The sequence below is a fragment of the Ochotona princeps genome, chromosome X (assembly GCF_030435755.1).
Source record: "Ochotona princeps isolate mOchPri1 chromosome X, mOchPri1.hap1, whole genome shotgun sequence".
Taxonomy (NCBI): domain Eukaryota; kingdom Metazoa; phylum Chordata; class Mammalia; order Lagomorpha; family Ochotonidae; genus Ochotona; species Ochotona princeps.
Genome location: NC_080865.1, coordinates 84274822 through 84288962, shown reverse-complemented (window position 1 = coordinate 84288962; position 14141 = coordinate 84274822). Strand labels below are relative to the sequence as shown.

Here is a 14141-nt window from a genome sequence, read left to right as displayed (position 1 = left end):
GAGAGAGAGAGAGAGAGAGAGAGAGAGAGAGAGAGAGAGAGAGAGAGAGAGAGATCGAGATCTCTTCCATCTGCTGGTTGACTGTCCAAATCAACAGTTGCAACTGAACCAGGCCAAAGCCAGGAGCCAAGAACTCCACTGGGGTCTGCTCCACATAGCTGGCAGGGGTCAAAGAAGTTGATCCATCACCTGCTACCTGTCATTGTATTAACAGAAAAGAAAGCTTTTCTTTTCTGGAGATGGGATTCAATCCCAGACAAATCAATATGGGACGTGAACATTCATCCCAAGCAGTGGCTTAATCCAAGCCAACACACAACTATTCCACATTACATGATTTTGAAAAAGCAAGAATGGGTATTTGGCCTGGTAGCCAAGACTCTGATTAAGACATTCATGTCCCAAAGCGGGGTGCCGAGATTTGAAGATTGACTCTGGCTCTTGACTCCAGTGTCCTGCTCATGCAGACCCTGGGAGGCAGCAGAGCTGGCTCACGTACTTGGCTTCCTGCTAGCTGCAAAGGGACCTGGACTGTGCCACTGGCTCTCAGCTTTTATGGGAGGGGGAATCTGCAGGCATCTGCAATGTGAGCTGGTGGATGGTGATTTACTCTGTCACTGTTTGTTGCATAAATAAAAATGAAGGCTGATGTGGTACTACTTTCACAAGACAGTTTACTGTGGGCATTTTCTGCCATACAGTCTTTGAGAAAAACACCAGCACTGATACAGTATATTTCAGTAAGTAGCAATACAGTACACTTTTTTGAGTTAATTTTACCTGCTTCATTTCAATTCAGCCCATCCTTGCTTTATATATAATTTAAGGATTTTAAATGACAATCTTTCTTCAAGAGCTTTGGGAAAGAGAAACATGCTGTAGCCTCCACGTGAGGACACTATCAATCATCCGGCCTCTCCATTTGGCTTGGGCCACCAATGAACTTCAACTCCTATGCCTGAGAGCTACCATCTGCTTGAGCCCTCCTTTCTACACCACCCCAATTTGTAGTCTCAATGATAAGAGGTGCACAGACTCCCACTGGACAGAGAAGACATCCCCCTTAATCTACTCTTGTCCCTTCTCTTTTGGTCCCAGAAAGAAGACCAAATAAATGATTTATTTTATGACTACGAAGTTAAACATTGTTAAGTTTTAATAAACACATCTATGAGAAAAAAGCAGTAGCCTTCCTACGGAATCTTTACATCAAATAATAATTTAAAACAGCAATAATATTTATACTATTTAATGACCTATACATGAATAATGTTTCAAAATTTTGGAAATAAATTGAAGTTAAAAGCATACTTAGTGTGTCATACCAAAATCAACATTTAATTTCTGCATGAATTTTTAAAACCAGCTTTTAGTTTTGAACTTATTTTTATTGCAAAATAATTCTGTTTCTCTTAGTATATTTTGCATGTATGATTTATGCTATTAGGGCACCATTCACTCAAATCCTATTTAGTAATTTCACCCATTTATGTCACATAAAAAACTTACAGAACACTCAAAAACCAAATTCTCAACCACAAAACTACAGATTCAACATTTAATAATGAAAATCAGCCTTTGTTGTTCTTTGTCTAAAACAGAGCATAAACTCACACTGCTGATTAGCACAAGTCAACTGTAAATACTCTTCAACGGAGAAAATGAAAACCAACTGCATTTCAAATAATACAGAATTAACACTAATTTTGTTCTCTATATTATAGATAATGTTTCTATTCTTCAAATTTGCATGCTGAAGCTCTAATCCTTAATGTTACAGTTATCTTGAGATTAAACCTTTGGGTGGTAATTAGGTTTAGATGAAGCCATGAGAAGTAAGGTAGCCATGAGTAATTAGCATCTCTAGAGAGTAGAGGAAGAGACCAGAATGCTTACGTGTTCACGTCTCTTTCTTCTGCACACGTGATGACACTAGGTAAGGACATGGGGAGAAGGCAGCCATCCATAAGCCAGGAGACGTATCCGTTCTTTAAGCCAACCAATCTATGGTATTTTACTGTATCAGCCAGAGCACACTAACACAGAGTGTGTTAAGGCTATGTTTAAAAACCAAGCCCTAATCTTTATCTAGCAGAGCATTAAGCCTCTTACTATAACGTAAATTAAAAATGTTATCTCAAAAACTAAAACAGAAAGAGAGGGAGGAAAGTATTATATTCTCAGAACTCTATGACTCTGATTCCTTTGTGTAAGTATCACAGTAACGTGAGAACTGTGTTGCAGTAATCATGATGTAACCGCTATGACCTGGAAAATCTAATTAATTCCTTAAAAAAGGAGGAAGGGCTTGAGTATGGCATTTGGCACAGTGGTTAGGACACTGGCAGGGATGCCTGCAGCACATATTGGAGTGCCTGGGTTTGAATCCTGGCTCCACTCCTAATTCCAGCTTCCAGGTAATTGTGCAACAAAGGGAAGCAGATGATAAAGGCTCAAGTGATTTGGTTCTAGCCACAAACATGGGAGACCAGGATTATATTCCTGAATCCTTTCTTTGGTCTGGCCCAGCCCCAGCTATTATGAGCATTTGAGAAGTAAACCACCAAATGAGTGTTCTGTATATCTCTTTGCCTGTTGAATAAATACAGTAAAAATTTAAAACATTTTTTATGTCAGGGCCATCACTGTGGCACAGTGGGCTGGCGCACTGGCTGTGATACCGGCATCCCTTATGAGCGCCAATTGGCATCCCAGTTGCTCCACTTCCTGTCTATGTCCCTGCTAATGTGCCTGAGAAATCAGTGGAAGATAGTCAAAGTCTTTGGTACCCTGCTACCCACATGGTAGAGCCAGATGCAATTCCTGGCTCTTCTTTCTGCCTGGCCTAGCCCCGCTGTTGCAGCCATTCAGGGAGTGAAACAGCAGATGCAGGATATCACTCTGTTGCTCTGTCACTCTGTCTTTCAAATAAATTTTAGAATCTTACAAAAATAAAGTCCTTGCCTACCAGATAAATATGGAAGTATGTACACGCAATGATACATAGGATCTCTGATATTTACTTTGAAATGCTAAGGCAAAAAAAAGCTGGGAGGAAGATAAAAAATAGGATTACAAGTGGTAAAAACTACTGGATGTGGTTGATGGGAATGTGAGAGCTTATTCTACTCTTCTCACTTTTGTGTATGTTTGTACTATTTTGTAATAAAGGAGGAGAATGACTGTCCCAGAAAGTTATATGATACTATCCATAAAAAAGTGCTGTCAGGATTTTTCTTGCTTCTTAAAAACAGCCATGCATACCTTTCTGCAATGAAGTTTGACTTGATTCATCTTGTGTACTGTTTTTCTGAGCATTCACCAGATCTGCAACCAGAATCTCAAGTGATTTATAATTGCTCCCACACATCTGAACTTTTTCTTCCATTATTTTCTTAATGTCCCTGGAACTGAATCCCATTCGTATAGCTTCTTGTACCATAGGACTTTGGAAGATGGTATCATCTGAAATGAAAATTGTTGAGGAAAAAGAATATATACAATCTGTTTCATCAACACAACTTGAGAACAGAATACAGTTACAAAGAAAAAATATTAACTAGCAAGCAAAAACACAAAAACAAGCCAGCAAACCAAAGCTGTTTTGAGAATAAAAAAAAAAGTCAGTCATGAATGAGACTCTTACAATCAAAATGTTACAATTAGTTAAAAATACAATAACACAGTTTCAGTTTAAAGACAGTTTAAGCATAGTTTAAAGACTGTTATAAAACTGCAATGTAAGATAAAATAGGTAAGAAAAGGGTTAGGCTGCTTGAAAATCTGAACTTGTTTCCAAATCAGCTACACTCATTAACAACTAGGGTACTTTAAGAGGCGATACTGTTAGCCAGTTCCTAGAAATTATTTTGGAAAAAAAAAAACATAAATTCCAATGACCCTGATCGTATTAGTTTCCTAGCTCTTAGACTTAGTTTCTGTAGCTGTGGGGATTGGACCAGATAAGGCAAGAAAATAAATAGGAACTCATTTTTATTATGCCCAAAGAACTATAGGATGGTGAATCTGACTCACCAACTCCACTCTTGAGTATTGAAAATGAGTGCATATCTCCACCAAAGACATGCACAAGAATATTCATAGCAGTGTTATTTACAACAGCCCCAAACTGTAAACACCTCATATGTCCACCATCAAGTGAGTGGATACAAAAAATGTGGTATAGTCAAATACCACACAGCAAAAATAAACTACTGTCACGGACAACATGAGTGAGTCTCATAACTATGATGAGCAAAATGTCATCATAATGATGAACTAGAGAAAGAATACATACTGCGGGACTGATTCCACGTGTAAGAAATTCACAATCTATGGTAATATATGAAATGAGCCTATCTTACCAAAAGGTAGACTTGGGGATATGTATTAAATTCTCTAAATCTTGACCTGAGGAATGGTTATAGCGTGAGGTGTACATTTATGTTAAAATTCACTGAGTTGAAAAACTAACATCAGCACACTTTAACTACTTTACTAGAGGCAGACATTGCAACACACTAGGTTAAGTTGCTGCTTTGGGATTCCCAAATCCCATACTGGAGGTAGCTTGTGATGGGATCCTGCCACCACTCGTATTCCTGCTCCCTGTTAATGTGCCTGGGAGGCAGCAAGTTGGTGCACACTGGTGTAAGTGCTTAGGTTCCTGCCAACTGTGTCGGAAACTCAGACGGAGTTCCTGGGTATTAGCTTTGGTCTGACTAGCTGCAGCAGTCATGGGTACTTGAGGCGTGAGTAGCAGATGAAAGATCTTTGTCTCTCCCCCTCTGTCACTCTATCTTTCAAATAAACAATTATTTAAAATTAAATATTTCAGGGCCCGGCGGCGTGGCCTAGCGGCTAAAGTCCTCGCCTTGAACGCACCGGGATCCCATATGGGCGCCGGTTCTAATCCCGGCAGCTCCACTTCCCATCCAGCTCCCTGCTTGTGGCCTGGGAAAGCAGTTGAGGACGGCCCAGTGCATTGGGACCCTGCACCCGCATGGGAGACCTGGAAGAGGTTCCTGGTTCCTGGCTTCGGATCGGTGTGCACCGGCCCGTTGCGGCTCACTTGGGGAGTGAATCATCGGATGGAAGATCTTCCTCTCTGTCTCTCCTCCTCTCTGTATATCCGGCTTTCCAATAATAATAAAATCTTTAAAAAAAAAAAAAGGAAAACTCTCCTGTCAAGCTTTGCAGAAAGTGTCTGGGACTATGGATGCACTAAGGTGAACTTTATCAATAGACCTTGGAAAGGTTTTGCCAACCTTGAAGGAATGAAACTAAAAAAAAAAAAAAAAAAAAAAAATTTAAATATTTCATTTTATGTATAATATACCCTGATATGTTTTCTGAAAGAGGAGACTAGGGTGGGTAGAGTGGCATTGCAAGTTAAGCTGCTGCTTGGGGATGCTGACATCTCATACTGGAATTCCTGGAATTGAGTCCTGGCTTTGCTTTCAATCCAGCTCTATGTTAAAGTACCTGGGAGGCAACCAATGATGGCCCAAACACTTGGGTTCCTCCCAAATATGTAGAGCGGCAGAATGTCATTCCCAGTTCATGGCTTCAGCCTGAACCAGTCCAGGCTGTTAGTATGCACTTGGAGAGTGAAGCAGTGGGTGACAATTTCTCTTTCTCCTCCTCTGCCTTTCAAATGAATGTAAGACAGGAGGCTTTGGGACATGTGCATGGCACGGAAGTTAAGTAGTTGATTAAACAACGGCCCAAAGGAGATTGCCTGGGCCTGAGAGCTGGTTCCACTTTTGATTACAGATTCCTGCTAACACACATGCTGCCCAGGTGAGACAGAATAAGAAGGTTCCTGGTTGCAGTGTGACCCAGCACAGGTTTCTGTGGGTATATGGGTAAATGAATCAGTAGATGGAAGATTCTTTTTCTCTGCATAAAAAGGAGGTTGGATGGGGCTGACACTGTGACACAATGGGTTCAGCTGCTCTCTGCAATGTCAGCATCCCATATCAGTGCCAATTCAATTACTCCAGAGTGCTCCACTTCTGATCCAACTCCACACTAACACATGCACTAAAGCAGTGGAAGATGGCCCAAGTGCTTGGGCCCCTGTACCCATTTGTGAGATCGAGACGAAGCTCTTAGCTCCTGGCTTTGGTATGGCTCAGCCTTGGTTGTTGCTGCCATTTAGACAGTAACCCAGTGAATAGAAGATCTCTGTCTCTATCGTTCTCTTTAACTCTGACTTTCAAATAAATTGTAACACTAAAAAAAGGAGGCTGGAAAGGGAGAGATGCAGTGATTTGACTGTAACAAACATAACATGCAAGGCAGGAAAGATTTTTTAATAAAGGTAATAAAGCAACTTAAGATTTGTGTTTGATAAAGAAAACTCAGTTGGGAGGTCACATAACGAAGAGACAAAAAAAATCTATCAGGACACTATTACAACGGTCCAGATTGCAAATAAGGGCTGAACTACAGCAGAATCAGTGAGGAGAGGGTGGATTTCAGAGAATATTAAGAAGGTGGAATCTATCAGACTTGGCGATTACTTAAATTTGGAAGGAATAAGGACAGTAAAGAATCTAGAATAACTCAAATTACTGGACAACCCTATGAACTATGGTACTATTAACCAATACAGAGAAAAAAATGTGGACTGAATTCAGTCTAAGCAGCTGTTAAATTTTATTTATTTCAGAGGCACAGGAAAAGTTCCCAACTGCTATTTCATTCTCTAACTGCCTGCAATGGCCACAGCTGAGGCCAAAGCTGACAGCCAGGAACTGAAACCAAGTCTCTCCTGTGGGTAGCAAGAAGCCAGTTACTGGAGAGCCCACTGCAGACTCCCAGGGTTGCAGTAAAAGGAAGCTAAAGTCAAGAGCCAGAATTGGGCACCAAACCTTGGTACTACAAACATGAGATATCCCTGCTTCTCCCTCTCACTTGACGTTTTTGCAAGCTTGTTTTGCTGGTTCCTTTACTTCCAGTCACCTGACTAGATATTAGTGGCTCCCCTCCATTCCCTTATGGATCCTTTCTTTTTTCTTTTCAAATAATTTCTCCAGGCACTTCCCTCACCATCACCATTTTACTTCTCATTTATATGAATTCAAGATTTTATTATTGGGGCAGGTATGATAGCTCAAATGGGTAATCCATCCCTTGCAAGCAGCAGAATACCTTATGGGCAGGGGTTCATATACTGGCTCATCCACTTCTAAAACACCCAGCTCCCTGGTTGCGGACTGATACAGCAGAGGATGGCACAAGGCTTTAAGGTCCTGCACCGGTGTGGGAGACCCTGAGGGGGCTTCTGGCTCCTGGCTTTGTACTGGTTTGCTTCCAGCCATTGCAACCATCTGGAAAGTAAACCAGCACATGGAAGAACTGTCCTTCTTTCTGCAAATCTTCTTTTCCAATAAAAATGAATAAATCTTTCAGAAATATTGTATTATTTTTCTAGTTGGATTTCCCACAGGTATCTCAAATGGAAATTCCTAAAAACACAAGGCTAGGACAACTGGATATCTACATAAAAAAGAATGAAATTGATCCCTCTCACCCCGTGATCTGGAAAAATAAAGGTTAACTAAAAATGATCAAAGATCTAAAGGGAACTGCTCTTAGAAGAAAATATAGGTATAAATATTTGTGACCTGGGATTAGGCAATGGTTTCTTAAATATAACGCCAAATGCATGAGCAAAAAAGGAATAAATAACATTGGACAGAAAAAACAACACCTGTGGCCCGATGTCATAGTGCAGTGGGTTAAGTCATCACCTCTAGCACTCCATGACAGATGAGCGCACATTCGCGTCCAGGCTGTTCCACTTACACAGTGCTAATGAGTCTGGAAAAGCAGCAGCAGATGGGGCAAGTACTTGGGACCTTGCTACCCACATGGATGATCTGGATGAAGTTCCTGCTTCCTGGCTTTGGCCTGGCCCAGTCTTGGCTGATGCAGCTATTTGAGAGTGAGCCAGCAGGCAGAAGCCTTGTCTGTATGTCTCTCCCTCTCTAATTCTGCCTTTCAAATAAACAAATCTTAAAAAAAAAGTAAAAAGACAAACCAGAGATTGGAAGAAAATATTTGCAAATCATATCTCTGACAAGGGAAATTAAAGAACTCTTGCAGTTCAATAAAGACAACCTAACTATAAAATGATCAAAGGAAATAAATACATATTTCTCTAAAGATTTACAAGTTGTTAGTAAGCACATGTAAAGATGTTCAGCATTAGCCATTAAGAAAACATAAAACAAAACCAAAATTAGATATCATGTCATACCCACTAGGATAGTTGTAACAGAAAGTAAGGATGGCATTTCACTTGGCAGGTTAAGATGCTAGCTGGGATGCCCACAGTCCATACTAAAATACCTGAGTTCTCAAGCCCTAGTTCTGCTCCTTATTTGTTTGTTAACAGAAACCCTGGGAAGCAGCAGTTGGCTCAAGTTGTTAAGACCCTTTCAATTTGGAAACCTGGACTGAGTTCCCTGTTTTCAGGTTTGGCCTGGCTGAGCCTTAGCTGCTACAAATATTCAGGACTAACCAGTGGACAGAAGTTCTCTATGACAAATTTTCAAACATTGCTTTTTTTATTTAAAAAAATTTTTTAAAGATTTATTTATTTGAAAGGCAAAGCAAGAATCAAAATAACAAAAAAAAAAAATACAAAAAAAAAGAAAGGCAAAGTAACAGAGAGGAAGGAAGGCAGACAGACAGACAGACACACACAGATAGAGAGATCTTCCATCCACTGGTTCTCTCTCCAAATGGCTGTAGTGGCCAAGGCTGTACCAGGCTAACGCCTGGAGTCAAGAACTTCGCCATGGTCTTCCACATGGGTACAGGAGCTCAAGGACTTTGCCCATCTGCTGCTGCTTTCCCAATCCATAAGCAGGGAGCTGGATTGGAAGTGGAGTAGCCAGAACAAGAACCAGCACCCATGTAAAATGCTAGCACTGGTGTCGTGAGTAGTAGCTTCACCCGCCATGCCACAATGCTGATACCTAAACAGTTTTTAAAAGATAGATAAGTTTTGGCAAGGACATTGAGAAATTGGAATCCTCATAAACTAGTGCTGTAAATGTCAAAGGCTTTAGTACTGCTGGAAAATTGTGTGGCAGTTCACACAAGGTTAAACACAGAGTTAATGCGTAACCCAGTAACTCCATTCTTAGATATAAGCACCTAAGACAATTAAGAACATGTCTACACAAAAACTGCCAATAATCATAGAAGTGACATTCTTAATATTAAAAAAGTGGAAGCAAGTCAAATGGTAATCAACCAACAAATGGATAAACAAAATGCAGTATTATCATACAATGGAACATATATGCTACTCCATAGATAAATCCTGAAGCCCGATTCTATTTAAGCATCCAGAATAGGCAAATCATTAGACATAATACTTCAGTAGTTGCCTGGGTCTAGAGGCAGGGGTGGTATGGAGAAAGACTGCTATTGTGTAGATTATGGGGTTATTTTCGAGTAATGGCAATGTTATACAATTAAAAAAGTGACGATTGCACAATCTCATTTTTTTTTTTACTAAATAGAACTGAATTATACACTGTATAAAGGTGAGATTTATGTGAATTTTACCTGAACTTAATAACATTAACTGTAAACCAGAACAAGTCATATTAGTCAAGCATCATTAAATATAAAAAAAAAAAATTTAGTGTTACAGAATCTTTGTTTTTGACTAACTTGCAAATCTTTCTGAGTCTCAGGTTCTTCATTGTGAGAAAAACAGTTTGCCATAATATCCTTTTCTGACTGCTTTCTGGTTTTAAAAATGTCCATGATGAGTAGACAATCTTTGTCATAAAACCTCTACCTAGGGGTAGATTTTTAGCCTAGTAGTTAAGATGTCCATGCCCCATATCCAAGTGCGTTGGTTAGAGTCCTGACTCCAGCTACAGATTCTGGCCTCCTATTAAGGCAGACTGGGAGGTATCAGGAGGTGGATCAGGTAGTTGGGTACTTGTCAGCCATAGGGGAGATATGGGTTGATTTCCAAGCTCCTGGCTCTGGGCCTGGTTGTTAAACAGACTAGAAGAGTGAAGCTGCAAATGGGAGTTTTGTCTCTCTGCTTCTGAAATAGAAACAAAACATTTTCACCTCTTTTAATATGTAGGAGTTAAGCAAATACAACCTCACCCCTCTGTGAAGCAGCAGCTAGGGAAGGCAAAAAGATGGCATGGGATAAAGAAGCAGGTGGCTTAAGGTTGTTCCTGGTGACAGCATGTAAGCAGAACACTGGTTTATTTTATTTATTTATTTATTTATTTTTAAATTTACTTTTTATTAGATACATTTTATTAGATATAATTAATTTTCTGGAATTCACATGTTGTTCCAGATCAGTGTTGGCAAGCAGCTTTTATTACATCAACTTCTCCCAATAACATGTGCATATATTCATCTGAATAAATTTTAATGGATTGAATTATGATTTACTCAGCGAATAAAACATATTTCTAAACAATTATGTATATGCTGTCCACTGCATATCATGTACTACGCCACATTCCCTAAAGAAATCTGTTGGCAGTATTTTGGGATCCAGTGAAACTCTGATAATAGATACAGGGCTTAATTGTGATATTCCAAGATTCATCCAGAAAGATGTTCTTGCTAGTCATTTCATCTGTATGGCTGAATCTTTGATATGTCACTTTTACTGAATAACAGTGAATTTTATCTTTTTATTACTTTAGACCATTTTTCATTGAATAATTTTTTGTAATCTTTTTTGATTAGTTTGTGTAGACATGATATATTCATTTATAATAAAGAACTGAATATAAGTAATTATATCATGAAATTATTTGCAACTGAGTATACATAAATACTTTCAAATGATTTAGGTTTTGATTCTGTCAATTTACTAGATGAATTTGTAGTACCCTCTAAAATGTTTCTTAAAAATTTGCAATTGCAAATATGCATCTTCCTGACTTATTAAAAATTAATTAATGGATTGTTTAAGATGGAAATTGACATACTCTTTTTTATTGATATTTAGCAGCCCAGTTAACATTGATTAACTCAAATAATTAGGAAATTTAAAACCTTTGCATATCCTTTTGATATTACAGTTATATACTAGATATTACAAATTCTAAATTAATATTTACCAAGTATGTATAACATTTAATTTTAGTTATAATACAATTTCTAGTTCAAGTACAGGTAAAATCACGGCTAACCCCCAAATTGCCAAACTGATTGCATGAATACTGGTACCCAGAGCAGGGGTGCTAGGTTCCTGTGGTGGAATGAACTAGGTTACTTGTGCAATGTTAGAAACCTCTGAGGTGAGAATGACTTGGTAGATGGCTTGAATTGCAATGTGGAAATTGGTGCCATTTTCTATTTTAAAAGGTTCTGCTTTAAATTCAAAAATTTCTCTTGAGCCAGCCTCCTTAGGTATGAGATGGGAAGTATTCACTAAAGCAGCATGGTCAAAATTGTTTTGTAGCTCCTGGAGACTCTGACTTATTCTTATGATTTACCCTTCAGCTGGGAAACAAATAAATACATTGTGTAAGAGGGAGCAACAGGCAGGGGGATGAAAGGAACACTGGCTTATGATCTTCGCTCACTTAAGCTCCAGGGACAAAAATACTTACCCTTTCTCTTGTAATTTTTAAGTGAAATAGTGATGGGACAGCTTATAGCTGGAACCTCCTATATATGGAAAGACCATGCAATGGCCATATTATCATTCTTTCTTCCTAAGATTTTACTTATTTATTTGAAAGACAAACAGTAGAGAAAGGGAGAGAGACAAAGGAGAGATCTTCCATCCACTGGATGAGAAGCACAGAGTAACTGGCACTCATACAGCACTCTAAAATGCAATGTAAGCATCTGAAGTGGCAACTTATCTGCTGTGCTACAATGCCTGCCAGCACATTAATGTTCATAACACAGAAAGATGACTTAAATATAAAAACACTTCAATAAATTCTTAGATTCATAGCAATCTCAATACATATGCTATGGTCACTGAAAGAATATGCTTATTTTTACACCCCATAAATAACTATACAAAAAAGAAAAAGGAAAAATAAATTGGTAGTGACATAAAAAGTGCATTTATTTTAATACGTATATTTACCAATTCTTTTAGATAGTGATGGTGTATTTTCTGCAGTTGTTGCCTAAAATAGAAACATGAATTCTCAGTTAGAATTTTTTTGGTAGAAGGCAACTGCTTCAATCTGAAAATGTAATCGTAAGTTGAAATAAATTGGTTTTATTCTAATTCAAAATATGAATATTTATAAGAGGCATAGCCTGATGATGGAACTACAAAGATGTTCAAAGACCACCTAACCCAACCCCTTTTCACCTTATAAACAAGAAGTTGAAGCCCATGAACTTAACTAACTTTATGAGGCAATATAGCCATGGTAGCTCCCCAGGGGAGCCCAGATCTCCCCATGTAGCTCAGGGTTCTTTTCACATACTTGTTGATCCCTTGGCCACCCCAGTTCCTCCTACCAACTTTAGATTTTGGGGATTTAAAATACTGTCTGAAAAAAAGGTGAAAACTACTTATGAGCATAGACCTCATTATATAAAGATCTAATTTCACAAACAGGCTTTAGATTAAGAAGAAAAGCACAAATTCTCGTTCTTAAATCCCAATGACAACATTAATTTACAATATTATACTATGAATTTTACATGAAGGAATAATTATAAAATAAGTGATATATCTAGAAATATGTATTATACCAGACTTACCAGAGACTCCTCAAGTGAATGAGTTAAATGAATATTGTTTACATATTCTTGTCCTTTCTCTTCTAACAAATATTTACACCTAAAGAATGAAACAAGGTAGCCGATAAATCAGTAAAGTCTACATAAAGATAAAATACCCATCATATTCATTCCATTAACTTGATTTTCACTATTTCTAAAGATTCATTTATTTATTTTTAATTTGAAAGGCAGATGCACAGAGAGGAGACACACACACAGAAAGAGTGATCAACCCATCTACTGGCTCACTCCCTAAATGGCTGCAATGGCTGGAGCCGAGCAGCTCTGACTCCAGGAAATTCTTCTGGGTCTTCCAGGTGGATGAAGGGACACAAGGAGCTGGACCACCCACCACTGCCCTCCTAGGCCAACAGTGGGTAGCTGGATTGGAAGAGGAGCATCTGAGAACTGAACCAGCACCTATATGGGATGCTGCCGCTTACAGGCAGAGGATTAGCCTATTGAGCCACCACACCAACCTGGTTTTCACTATTCTAAGGCATCATCAAATTAAATGTTATCCAATTTTATATCAACTCTCATTTCAAGGGGGAAAAAGCTCCTTTTCTATATTAGTTATGCTAGTTGAGTAAAAAAATAAACCCTAATAAGTTTCAACTTTGAAATAAGTTACTAAGCTAGCACTTTTAAAAACAGTTGTAGCTAATCTTAAGTTTATGAAAAAGAAAAAGGGAGAGGGAGGGAAGAAGAGAATATCATATTCTTGGAATTATATCTACAAATTATATTGAATCTTAAATTCATTTATTTTCATTTTATCTGAAATAAAATGGAACTACATCTCAGCCTCCCAACATCACTGGCAGGAACACAAGTACTTAAGCCATCACCCGCCTTCCCAGGGTACACTTGAAGAGAGAGCTGGATCAGAAACGAAGTAGTTGGAACTTGAACTAAGCACTGCAAAATGGGAATGTGAGTTTCCCAAATAGCAACTTGACCACTTCCCCAGACACCTGCCCCTTAAATAGGCTTTAGAGGATTATCCAAATGTGCATTTAAAAACATTTATGTTTTTCAACATTCCAAGGCTAGGCTTTCTTTTCAAATGACCACTCTGAAGTTGTACTGTCTGTAGATCAGAAATTCACCTCACTTGTGTACAAAGTGATGAGATGAGACAATTAGGCTATGTTTTCACCCTAAGATGTCACTGACTTCAGAAGCATGATTATTTATGTTGTAACTAAAATTGCTGTCAATAAACTAGGAGCCATTCCCAAATAGGTCCTTACATCAGAAATCTTACAATCAGAACAACTTTAGGGGCTGGCACTGTAGTGTAGTAGGTTAAAGTCTCTGCTTGTAGTGCTAGCATCCTATATAGGTGCCAATTCAAGTCTCAACTA

General features: G+C 38.6%; 1 protein-coding gene across 6 annotated transcripts in view; it reads right to left on the bottom strand.

Annotated features, from left to right (window-relative positions):
- Positions 1–14141, bottom strand: part of XIAP (X-linked inhibitor of apoptosis) — a 37164-nt gene that overhangs the window by 7514 nt on the left and 15509 nt on the right. For all 6 annotated transcript variants that reach the window (XM_058659105.1, XM_058659104.1, XM_058659102.1 and 3 more), the window contains 3 exons: positions 12751–12829; positions 12119–12161; positions 3265–3465 (listed from right to left, as the gene is read on the bottom strand). In XM_058659105.1, coding sequence (XP_058515088.1) covers positions 3265–3465; positions 12119–12161; positions 12751–12829 — 323 coding nt within the window. The remainder of the gene's footprint in view (positions 1–3264; positions 3466–12118; positions 12162–12750; positions 12830–14141) is intronic.